The 12,909-nt window shown below is 34.6% G+C and overlaps 1 protein-coding gene across 1 annotated transcript in view; it reads left to right on the forward strand.

The window, feature by feature from the left end:
- SPATA17 (spermatogenesis associated 17) overlaps nucleotides 1–12,909 on the forward strand; it is a 193,482-nt gene that overhangs the window by 22,091 nt on the left and 158,482 nt on the right. The window contains exons 2-3 of the mRNA XM_060142040.1: nucleotides 2,932–3,021; nucleotides 4,797–4,878. Of these exons, the coding sequence (XP_059998023.1) occupies nucleotides 2,932–3,021; nucleotides 4,797–4,878 (172 nt within the window). The remainder of the gene's footprint in view (nucleotides 1–2,931; nucleotides 3,022–4,796; nucleotides 4,879–12,909) is intronic.

The raw sequence follows: 12,909 nt of genomic DNA on the forward strand, positions 1-12,909 counted from the left end.
AGCTTCTTGAGTAAAGGGGCTTGTTTTCTGAAATTTTAAGGACCTTGTTTGTTTCAATGTAATTTTTCCTGAAATACACATTGGCACTCACAAGATGGTTTGCTATAGATCTCAAAAGTGCAAATATACCCAGAACCCAGGTCAGAGGCTTTTAGAAGTGTAAATTGCTTGTATTTTCTTTTCTGTAAATTGCCTGTGTTTTGCTGCTTTTCAACTGGGTTGTTTAATTTTTTCAAAGTTTCTTTTCTTTCCCTCAAATATAGTGACCACAGCACAAAGTCTTTGGTTTTCCCGTTTATGGCATTCCTAGTTTATGAAGACATGACAGATCTTAGAAATTTACTGCACGTCTGTCCTGAAATTTGTGTTTTATCATTCCCATTATAGTTTTACTACCATGTGTATGTATATGCACTTCTAATGAACATTCCTGAAGTTGTGTGACTTTTGACACTCTTATAAATGAAGGTTTTCTGTATGTGTTCAAAGACCAAATTATTTCCTTTCGACCATATACACGAGTGCCTATTGTACTGCATTCTCACAGTACTCGGTATAGTGAGAAATTTTCGTTTTTTGCTATAGATGTTGATGTTTTTCCACATCTTCATCTTTATTTATTGTTATTAGGAGATTGGTACTATTTTATGCCACACAATTTCAATATTATATTTGGAAATGGCTTACGTGCATTTTTCCTCTTGCCCTGTTTTCCTTGCTTTTTCTTCCCTTTTACTTCCCTCCCTTCTATTCTCATCCTTCCTCTTCCCCTTCTGGGGAAGTGATGGTTAGGAATGCAGCCTTGAGAGCTAGACTACCTAGAATCAAATCTCCGCTCTGACACCCACCAATGTGTGACCTTGGGCATATAGCTACACTTCCCTCTGCCTCAGTATCTTCTGCTGTCAAATGGGCATATTTATTTACTTCATCGAGATGTGAAAGGATTATATGTGAGTTAACTCAGTGGTATGTAAATGCTAGGAACAGTGCTAGCACATAACGTATTAATTTGTTTAAGATATTATTATTCTTTTCTCTACTTCTTTCAACAGGTTCATTCAGAGATCTGCCTGTCTATTACCCATAATCACCCCAGGACTCAAGTTACTAAGAGCATGGGGGTTCCTGTTGGGTTCTCAACAACTCTGTCATCCTAAAATGGGGAGAGATGTCCATGCAGTGAAAGGTGTAGTGAGGGAGCTTGCAAATGGCATTCTTCACAGAGATTAAATGTGGCAGGTGACATGCAGTCCCCCAGAGGAAGCAGCTCTGGGAGGACAAAGGTTGAGTGTTAGGCATAACATCCATTATCTCTCTGGACCCACTGAGAGAGTCATGTGGGACAAAATAGACAAGATGACTGCCTTTTGCACCTTAAAGTTTAGTGGAAAGACCCTCATTAAACAATTAAATATGATTGTGTTAAATGTTATGAAGAGCTATGAGCGTGCGTAATGGAAAGACCTCATGGATTCTGGGGATTCAAGGAAGGCTCCATGGAGGAAAGGACTTTAAGCTGTTGTCTCTCCCACGTGCAGTCTAATAATTTGAGCCAAGAATACAGTTTATACATGTTTCTGCTATTATTTTGTACCTGAAGGGCAAACATACAGCAATAACGAAACTTTCTTTTCTTCCAATTGTCTAGTGTGTCCTCACACAGTTATTTCCAGCTAATTTTATTGCATCATACGATAATCTTATCATGGTGCCTTCCATTATCTGGTAAAGTGAGTGACTATTCTCTTGTGTAGTTTTTACAGTTTGTTCTTCACTTCTGCTACCCTTTATGCAACCTTACTGATCTGTGCTATTTCACACCACTACTCTTTTTCACATCTGGGTCACTGACTTGATGCATAATTTTTGTTCCTCTCTGCTTTTGTAGGTCCTTTTCAGTCAGGCTTTCTAGGTAACTCTCTTTTCTGCTTATCTAGTAGATAATCTGTCTATTTACTTCTTTAACTATTTGTCACTGACAGTTTAATTGCTAATCCTGTTTGCTTTCTCAGCCAACTTCATAATATTGTTTGAAATATTTTTCCCATTCTATTTTTGTTCTAATTATATAAATTTAATGAAATCTATATATTTAACGTACAATGAAAACAAAAAAATAGCCTAAGAAAACACAATTCTTGAGAGAATTTTTTAAAAAGTAAAAAATAAGCGACTAGCAATTCTTTATTCATTCAGCAAACATAAAGTGCTAAGTGCCAGCCAGCCTTCTAGGAGAGAAATTACTCTGTGGTCTACAGTAATTGCCCTAAGCAACATGACTTCATCAGATGGGGATGGAGAGGGAGAATTGTAATGACTGAAAAAATTAAGATGGAGATCTGTCCTGACTAAACCTTTTCTTCCTATAAGTCAGTAAAATCTAAAGACTGAATTTCTTATCTCTTTATAAGGCCTATGGCCCTGGCCCCTGCCTCCTTTAACTGAAATACATGTTCTAAGAACTCTATCTAGAACAGGTAAAATGATGGATGCATTTTACTTAGAGGCAATTCATTTAACTGATATAGTAAGTGAAATATGCAACGATTTTAATCTTTCATAATATGTGTAGTGGCATTTAAACAGTAAATTCAAATAATTATGTTTTTTAAATAATGACAAAATAGCACATTGCTTTTTAAATTTCCTTATAAAAACCACTGGTGAATTAATTAGTTGCAAATAGGTGATTATAAAATTTTAAAAAAGTAAAGCTGTTGAAAGCACATGGCCTCTTAGAGAAAGGTTAATTTTTGAAACATAGCTTATAATTTCTGGAATAGTTTCTTTAGTATTTTAATTTTATTTAAAATGACATTTGAATTATAATTATCATTTTCAAAGAAATTAAAAATTAAGTTTAACAGGTTGATTTGCTTTAGAATTATATTAGTCACTAATGAAATGCTTTAAAAAATTTCTTTTTAGCGTTGTGGATGTATTTCGAAAAAAGGAGAATGATGCAGCAGTTAAAATCCAGAGCTGGTTTCGAGGATGTCAAGTTCGAGCATATATCAGGTATATTGATTTTGTCATGGAACCTCAGATATATCATAAAAATATACTCCTTAGAAAATGTAATTTATTCATGTGGTTCTTATTGCAAATAATTTTTTATTTTACTTGTAATGAAGTTAATAAATTATATGATGTCCTTTAAAGACATAACTCTTTTTGGTCATATTTTCTCACATATAAAGAAACTAAATGATGTTGACCATATCTCTTTTAAAAATTCTCAATGTCATAAATATACTTGATCAGATTATTTTCTTCAAGTTCCATAGGATGTGAAAAATTATTGGACTTGTATTTTTATAGCAATGAACTTATTGACTGGTAAGAAAGAAAAACAAAACAAAACAAAAAGAAGCTATTCCAGTCCTCTCCAACGTGTTGGTAAATAAAGGCAAATGACACCAAAATGATGTCATTCTGATTACAGAGACTGCAGTTGATGCCTATCTTAACTGTTTCCACTTTTTCTTCAGTGCTCAAACTTCCCTCAGTTTCTCATCAATTCTGAAAAATATTGCCCTGGAAGAATATGACTAATCCATAATTAACTCAGATGGTCAGCTAGGGGTTATACTGTATAATTCCTTATATTTACTAGTAGGAGCCAGACATGCAAATAAAAGCATGAAGATGATGGTTCTCATTTGGCCACTATACCAAATAGGAACATGGGAGCAGAGAGTATTTTTTAATTCAGCAGACTAAAATGACTTTAGCTAAGATAGACTGAGTAATATAAGAATGAAAAAGGGAAGTGTTTCTTGACCTCACAAATGATTTCAAAGTACTTATAGTGATTCATATCAATAGTGCCTGGCTTATTTCTTAACCTGTCACTATGACCTGTTTCACATAGTCTTTTAAAAAATATATTTCAATATCTCATTGCATTCTTCTTTCTTTTTAATTTTCTCTTGACTTATTTATTTTTATTGAAGTAATTTACAATATTAGTTTCATATTAATAGCGATTCAAAATTTTTATAGATTATATTACATTTATAGTTACAAAACATAGGCTGTATTCCCTGCGCTGTACAATATATCCTTTTAGCTTATTTATTTTTTACAGAGTAGTATCTCTTAATACCCTACCTCTATCTATTCCCTCCCTCTTCCATCACCCCACTGGTAACTACTAGTTCATTCTCTATATCTGCGCGTCTGTTTCTTTTTTGTTATATTCACTAGTTTGTTTTATTTTTTAGATTCCACATATAAGTGATAACATATAGTATTTGGCTTTCTCTGACTAATTTCCCTAGGCATAATACCCCGTGTTGTTGGAAATGGCAAAATTTCATTCTTTTTTGTAGCTGAGCAGTATTCCATTGTGTGTGTGTGTGTGTGTGTGTGTGTGTGTATACACATATATACATATATATATGTGTGTGTGTATATATATGTATATATAAAAATATCTTCTTTATCCATTCATCTGTTGATGGACATATAGGCTGCTTCCATATCTTGGTAATTATAAAGAATGCTGCTATTGGATATTGGGGTACATGTATCTTTTCAAATTAATGTTTTTGTTTTATTTGGATATATATACCCAGGAATGGATTGCTGGATCATATAGTAGTTTTTAGTTTTTTTAGTTAGGTCATATTTTTAGGGTTTTTGGGAACCTTCATACTGTCTTTAAAAGTACATGTAAACTCGGCTTTGAATTTGATTTCTTGAATTGTGAAAAGGAATATTCTAAGCAAAAATTGAAGATATATCATTGTTTCAATGAAAGCATACTAATAAGCATATTTTTCACCCAGGTACTTACACAGAGTAGCAACAATTATTCAGAAACAATGGAGAGGTTACTTAGGCAGACAACATTATCAACTAATTGTGAAGGTAAATATAAAATTTATATATGTTGGCACTTGAATTATTAAATTTGTTGTAACTAATTCACTTTAGTCACATTTACATGTAGTTTTGAAGTTATTGATAATAGTTATGTGAGAACAAAATTGGGTTTAATTTTTAGAATGAGAATTCTTCTCAGAAGCCTTTGCTGATTTTTCCATGGAGAATTGATGACTCATTTCTTTATACCCAAACTATACTAGATATTTTATTTTTGTTAAAGTACTGTTCACAGCATATGCATTTGTATGTATTATTTGTTGAAGAGTCTCTATTTTCTAGACGGTGAGCTCTTTCAGAGTAATCACTGTAGCTTGTTCATCTTTGGTCCACCAACATTTAGACCAATCCCTGGCCCATTGCACTGTCAATAAACATTGGTTGAAGTGCCCCAAATTAATTCTACAAAATAAAAATGTAAGATAATTTCTCTCTGTGCTACTTACCATTTCCTATAATTGACTCTTGGGATTTTTGAAGATTGCCTTAATAAATATAGCATAACACAATCATCTATATCCACTGATAGACTTGCAGAAGTATGAGATAACATGCCAACTTATACTTCAGTTTAATGATTTCAGAAATTAAGAAAAAAATAATTTTTTGATACAAAATGAGGAGGTTTATAATCATTTGCCTACTTCACAAGTTTTCTGATTTGTTACTATTTTCTACTATAATACTTTAAATTTGTTCTTAATTTATTCTTTATTAGAGGCATCTAAGTGAAATTAAAAGATACAGAGAGGGAAAAGAAAAAAAATAAGTAGACAACTAAATGATAAGAGTTCACCTTTGGCAAGAAAAGTTTAAAACATGTTAATAAAATACAGGGACTGCTTGGAGTAAGAGCCTAATACTTTAGATTTAATGAAATAAAGTATTTTTAAAAAAATGCTGGCCCAAACTTTTTACAAGTATTGGCTCTTACAGTTAGGTTTAAAATCACTGTGATGCTCTTATAAAGCAGATTTGATGTCCCTACAGGGGAACCCATTTTAGTGATAACTTCTCTAAATAACATGATTCTCTCAAGTTAAGCTCCTATTTTAATACTATACGTTCCCACTTAATTAATATGTTACTTAAGATTTTAAAAATCCACCAAAACCAAAGAAAAGTTTATTCTTTTAATTTAACTGGCTGAATAGCCCACTTACATGTCTGCAACAAACTTAAAGTATCTTTCATTAATTTTGTTAATTGTTAGCATGGGGTTTCTTGTCTAGAACACAAATCTCTTACATCATTGACATTTCAGACTACTTAAAAAGTAATTTTTAAGTTTTGAAATAATTTCAGATTTACAGAAAAGTTGCAAAAATAGTACAAAGAATTCCCCTATATTCTTTACGCAGATTTCTTCACTAAAGTGAACAAATTTACTTTATCATTTTCTTTTACCCCTCTATACATATTTTTGGTCTTTTTTTTTGGTTATTTTTAATTATTTGAGACAAAGTTGCAGAAGTGGTGCCTCTTTCCTCTCAATTCATTAGTGGATATTTTCTACATAACCATATTAAAATGATCAGAATCAGAAACTGACATCTGTACAATACTATTAATCTAATCTTTAGACGCTATTCATGTTTCACTGATTTTCCCAATAATGTCATTTATAGCAAAAACATCTTTTCCAGGGTAAAAACCAGGATTTCACGTTGTACCTAGCTGTTGTTTTTCTTTAGTCACCTTTAATATGTTTGGTCTGTCTTTGCTTTTCATGACCTTGATATTTTTGAAGAATATAGACTATTTTTCAGATTATTCCTCAGTTTTGGTTTGGTTGTGTTTCTTCATTGTTAAATTGAAGTTATGCCTTTTTTCTAGAAATACATCTCAATACATCATGTTAGGAACCATATACTGTCAGTTTGTTGCATGGCAGTTAACGCTAAATTTGATAATTTAACACACTTACACTGTAGACTTGCTATTTTTATCTTGTGAGGCAATGTTTTAAGACTGGTTATATACCTTCTTCCTCATCAAAAATTTTTACCCTAGGTTTAGCATCTAATGATGGATCTTACCAGAATCAATTATTATCATATTTGTCAAATAGTGATTTTCTAATTTTGTCATTTCTTCTGTTTATACTTGTTAGCACTTTAGCATAAGAAAAAACCTTTTTTCCTCTTTCTTCCTTCCTTTCTTTCCTCCTTCCTTTTCCTTTCTTTCTTTCTTTCTTTCTTTCATCAGTTTTAACTCATGAATTCCTATTTTATTTAATGGGTTATAATAAATTATCACTAATTGATTTGGTGCTAAAATTTTCCTAGATTTGGCCAGTAGGAGCTCCTTCAAGTCAGTTTTTAATAGAATCAGATTACTTAAACAGGATGATCAAAAATTAAGCTGTTTTCTATGGAGTAATGAGCATTTTTAGCCCTATTGTTTATTATTATTCATTAGTGGTTGGAGATCTCTATCTTTGTGTAGACAAGACAGGAGAGTATACTTATGTATATGTCATTCCATGAACATTATGACTTAACTTTCATTGCTGCTATTTCTGCTCACAGCCACCATTCAGATGATTATGAATTGACACCTCCTTTTAATCAAACATATTAAAGTGTATACATTTCAGTGACTATTGTCAAAATATTCAACTTTAGAATCTATATTTGTTCTAATGGTGTTGGAGTTGCTGAAAAAATATCTTTAAAAGTTCAAGTAATGAGCCACCCAAGAAAATTGTTTGTTACTTTAGTGTCTCAACTAGGTTTGATCAAAAAGAGTATTGCTCAGCATCATTGCCAAGTTATTCTCCAGATTTGCATCTAATTATCTTTGGGCTCTTGAAAACAATTAAAAATGGAGATTTTCCTCAGATTGGTTCTTGATGGTTTTTAAATCTATTAATCTGTAAGGTATTTCAGAACAGGTCTGTTTTATTTATTTATCTGTTTTTGCCATTGAATGCACATAAGGATTCAATAAATAGCATAATCTGATCTCAGTACATAATTATTGAATGAGATTAAAATAGCTGACATTTACTGGTTGACTAGTGAAAGTGAAATATTGTACTAAGCATTTTGTATACTTAATGTATATACCAACTAAAGTCTTATACCACTCCTGTGAATACTATCACCATTTAATAGATGACGAATTTTAGGCTCAGAGATAGTTACTTCCCCAAGGATACACTGTTAGTGATAAGTGGAGAAAAGTTCAAACCCAATTTGGTTTGATTCCAAAACCCTTATATATAGGTTTGATAGGCAGTTCAATCTCAGTCATTATTGGAGATTTCCCTTCTCTGGTTTATACAGAAGTCCTGTGAGACTTAAGTAGTGCCAACAAAGCAGAGATTCTTACTTTTGTCGGGTCTTCATTCGTGAGATGTCTATTGTCCGAGCTCACGTGTGTGTTTGATCCTTCAGGATTCATCCTTGGAGGATTCCATGGCTACTGGGCCACATAAAGGGAAAGGGAATTTTTGCCAAAGCTGATATCTTCCCTAGTGCTTAGGATCCTGTCTCTTCCACAGCTGCCACCAAGTTTATCCCTAGAGTTTTAGCCACCTCCCAGGAGCAATAAGAATGCCCAGTGTCGTATTTTCTTATTACAAAAGCTAACGCCCTGCTCTTTCCCAGGCATGTGGAATATTTACTCCGTTTTTTCTCTTTTTCTGCTTACACCTCTCCTCTTATCATCCCCACACACCCTCAGTGTAATTTCTCAGAGCTCAGATTTTAGGGCCGAGAACACATAGTCCTATAGTAATTATTTAAACCACCATTTCCAAATTTATTCTGCATAAATTTTTGTTTTTGCCTAACAGCTGTATATGAATACAATAATAATAATAATGCCATATAGTATATATTAGGCTACAAAATGAATGGTATAGTTAGCAATTTAAAAACTTTAGTAACAGTTGCTGTTACTAAAATTTAGCAAAATTTTTAGCCCTGTATGTAAAATAAGTACAAACAGTGCAGCTATTTTGGAATCAGAAGAAACAGAACTGCTTGGTCTCTTTCCCTGTGGCCTCTGTTGTCATCTGAGCCACCAGAGCATAATCTGAAAGCCACTGATTTTAATTTGCTTGTCTGGGGAAGGATCACCAAAAACTGATGTTATTAAATGCCTGGGGGGAAGAGAACTTGAGGAATAAGCGTAGGAAGTAGACTTTTTACTGTAAACTCTTTGGTAGCTTTTGAATTTTAAACACTGTGAATATATTATCTATTAAATAAATTAATTAAAAAGGAAAGTCAATTTAAAAGGCACTACCCCCACCAAACACACACAGGCATGTAATAAGCGCTCAGGTGAGAAGTTAATGTTACCTCCAAAAGTCTAAGAGGTGAGACTTGCACTGAACCTCGGGGCATCAGTAGACTATAGCCTGGGGAGAGGGAAGGCCATTTCGGTTAGGAACAGCGTGAATGAAGGTCTGAAACTGGGAATGAGCGTGGTGTAACAGGAAATGGTGAGGATGTTGATCTAGATGGCTCAGAGTATTTGATGCGCAGCGGCAGGTTGGTAAGGAGCTGAATGTGACTTTAATAAAATAACTTCCTACATTTTTAAAGGACTTTCTTTTTTTTTTCTCGTGGTACGCGGGCCTCTCACTGTTGTGGCCTCTCCCGTTGCGGAGCACAGGCTCCGGACGCGCAGGCTCAGCGGCCATGGCTCACGTGCCCAGCCGCTCCGCGGCCTGTGGGATCTTCTCGGACCGGGCACGAACCCGTGTCCCCTGCATCGGCAGACGGACTCTCAACCACTGCACCACCAGGGAAGCCCTAAAGGACTTCCTTGTTTAAACACATGTTTTACATTCATTGTTTCATATTTTCCAGTAACAGTCTGTCAAGTCGAACGTGCAGGTGTTGTATCTTCATTTTATAGGCAGAGACATGGAGGCTCAGGGTGATTAGATGATGGACCTCAGTTCCTGATCCCTGCAGATCCATATGCTAAGTACCTACTAAAAGTCTTCTCTGGAGGTCCCTCAGATAGCCCCAATCTATTCCTCCTTCTATATTCCTTTATTCAGGTAAATGATATAACCGTTCAGCTGGAAACCCACAGTCATCCCTGACTCCCCACCATCTTCTTTTCCCCACCCGCTCTCTCTTATCAGTCATCAAATACTTTGCATTGTCCCTCAGAAAATCTCTTGACTCCAACCTAAACTTGATAGTTTCACTCCCATGCCCACCATCCTCACTGTAGCATACAGCACAAAATTCATACTCTTCAACATGACATGTCACGTTTTCATAGTCTCATGATGGCTTATCTAACCTCACTTCTTGCTAAACCTGTATAAACATACTCTGGACACGTTAACCCACTTTCCATGATATATCAAGATACGCCATGTCCTACAGGTTTTTTGCAAGTGCTCTTTACTCTGCCTGGAATGCCATTCTTCACTCTGACCTGCCTCCCATTGGTCTGAATCCCTATTCATCCTTCAAGACTTTACTTACGGATTAACCTTCCGGATCTCCTGAGGCTGCGTATAGAATGGTAGGAGACTGCAGGTATTAGGTGTGCCTTCCTCATGCTTTACTCCTGTAGGTGTTTGTGTCACTGTGACCCATTTGTTTATTTACATCTCTTATTTGGGAGCTCCTGAGATGCAATGACTATTCTATTTATTATATCTCAAAGGATCACAGTAAATGTCACATAGAAAGCCTGTAGAATTTTTGGCTAACTGGATAAATTAATAACTCACCAGGATATAAGTTGGAAGACTTTGCTATGGTCAACCTAGCTGGTAGATTGGTATCCACATGTGCCAAAAATTCTTCCCTACCCGCCTCCTCATAAAATAATGATTCCTCCCCATCTCATTGATTTTGGGCTAAGCCATGTGTTGTGGGCCACAGCCACAGGGAAACTTAGCCCACGTGCAATGTGAGTAAGAAATAAACTTTTTGTCTTATAAGCTAGTAAGATAGCTGCATTTTTATCTCAGCAAAGCTGATTAATGGTTGTAATGACAACAAAAGCATGATGTTGATAAGAAAACATTCTGAATGGGACACTCAGTGAAGCTTTTACAAAAAGATGTTGTGAGATTTTGAGTTTGTGATGATGTTAGGACACCTCCATGTGGTGCTGTCTTGTACGGCGACTTTGCTATCTCTCGGAAGAGTGTCTGGCACATTATAGTTAGCACTGAACAAAAGCTTATTAAAGAGGACTTTTAGATGAAGAGTCAGAGCTAGAGATAGAGGTTTTAGAGCCATCATTATAAGATGGCAGGATTTTCTACCTGATGGAAAAGTATCTGAACAGTAGAGCAGAGGGCCAAGGATTGAGGCTTGTGGAATGCATTAGTAGGATTTAGGCAGAGGAAGGGAGTTATAGGTAGATAATAAGCAGAAAAACAGAGACAAAATATCACAGGAAGCAGAGGAGAAAACTGTTAGAAAACTTGGAGTTATCAACAGTCTCATGTGTGGCAAAGGTCAAACAAAGGGAACTGTGGAAAGTCAGAAGTCCTAGGATCTCTTTAGATAAGTTCTGTATTTTTAGACATCCTCCCTCAAAATTTTACTATACCAGAATATTTCTCTCCAGCTTTTAAATAATTCTCACAGCAACACCAGTCAACTTATCCAGTCCTATAGTGTTATGCGTTCTCCACTATGGTGCCCCTCACTAACCCATGATAACAGAGCCATTCCGGTTTTCTTTTCTGATTTGATTCTTTTTTGCTTCCTGGATGACTATTGTTTTTGTTTATTTTAATTTTCAGTGTCCATTCAGGTCTTCCTGCTGACTTTAATGCTGTCGTATCTGGCAGCATAACCCAAATTTGTCCGTCGTAGGGACCGAGGACTGTTGATTCACAACCTCAAAAACCTTTCCCTGTTAGTGAGGATGTGCTCTGATTCTTCTTTTTTATTAACAGTGGATTTCTAGTCACCTGGTGTGTGTGTTCAGTGCACGTGCATCCCAGACCTGCTGAATTCCTGCTATGATTTTACTGCAACCTGCGCTTCCCATTGGATACTCAAATGGTCCTACTGTTTTGGTCCCCTTCTTGTTTTCAGCTGTATAATGTTCTATATAGATTGTCCTCACCACTTTTTGCTTTATTTCATAAATGGTGAAGTGAAAATAGTTATTTCTGTAGGCGATAGTACCAGAAAAATGTTCAAATATTTCATCTCCCTCTTTCGGAAAACTAACACTTTGAGCGTTACCTGAGTGAATTCATCAATATAACCTAATAGGACATCAATATAACCTAATAGTATGCATCTTGTTATCCTTTTCAGTTTCCCCATTATATAGTTTATATGATGTTTAATATCAAGTACGCTATTTTTAGTCACCACACTCTGAGAGCAGCTACCCTGATATATGTGATTAATTCTATATGCATTATTGTGAAAATAGATTTGTAACTGTAGTTCTAAATAGCTCAGTGTTATGTTTTTAAATTGAGATCATTTGGTGAATAACATATATATGACACCACATTAACAGAACTTGGTTAAAACTTTTTGTTAAAGTATATTAATAGCCTCTGGTAGAACTGATTAATTTATAAAGATAATATTCATTAAAAATAGATTATTCTTCAAATTATAAAAATAATTTAATTTATTGCTGAAAAGGCTCACAGTACTTATATACTGCTTATCATTTTACTGCTCTTCTCACAAAGTTTTCATATTTGATTAGTATTTGAAAGAGTAACAATGGAAAGAAATCCTATTAACCTTAAATGGAACAAAGGATATCATCTGCTATCAAATCCCATTTTGCGTTGTCATCATAAATACCAGCAGGTTTGTTTTTGAATGGATAGTAAAAATACATAAAATTTCAGTCATTATTTTTAAAACTGATGAGATTGTCATGGTTGCTTGTACGGACATTTTTATTTCTCTTCATTAGATAAATGAATGTTCCTTCTATAAGCCCAACTCTTTTTATAAATCTCTTTATAAGGCTTCCAATTCAGTTATATGTTAATGAGGCAACATTTGTCACTCTTTAGTGTTAGAGCAGAAAACTGAA

This window comes from Lagenorhynchus albirostris, chromosome 2 (genome assembly GCF_949774975.1).
Source record: "Lagenorhynchus albirostris chromosome 2, mLagAlb1.1, whole genome shotgun sequence".
In the NCBI taxonomy this organism is placed as follows: Eukaryota; Metazoa; Chordata; class Mammalia; order Artiodactyla; family Delphinidae; genus Lagenorhynchus; species Lagenorhynchus albirostris.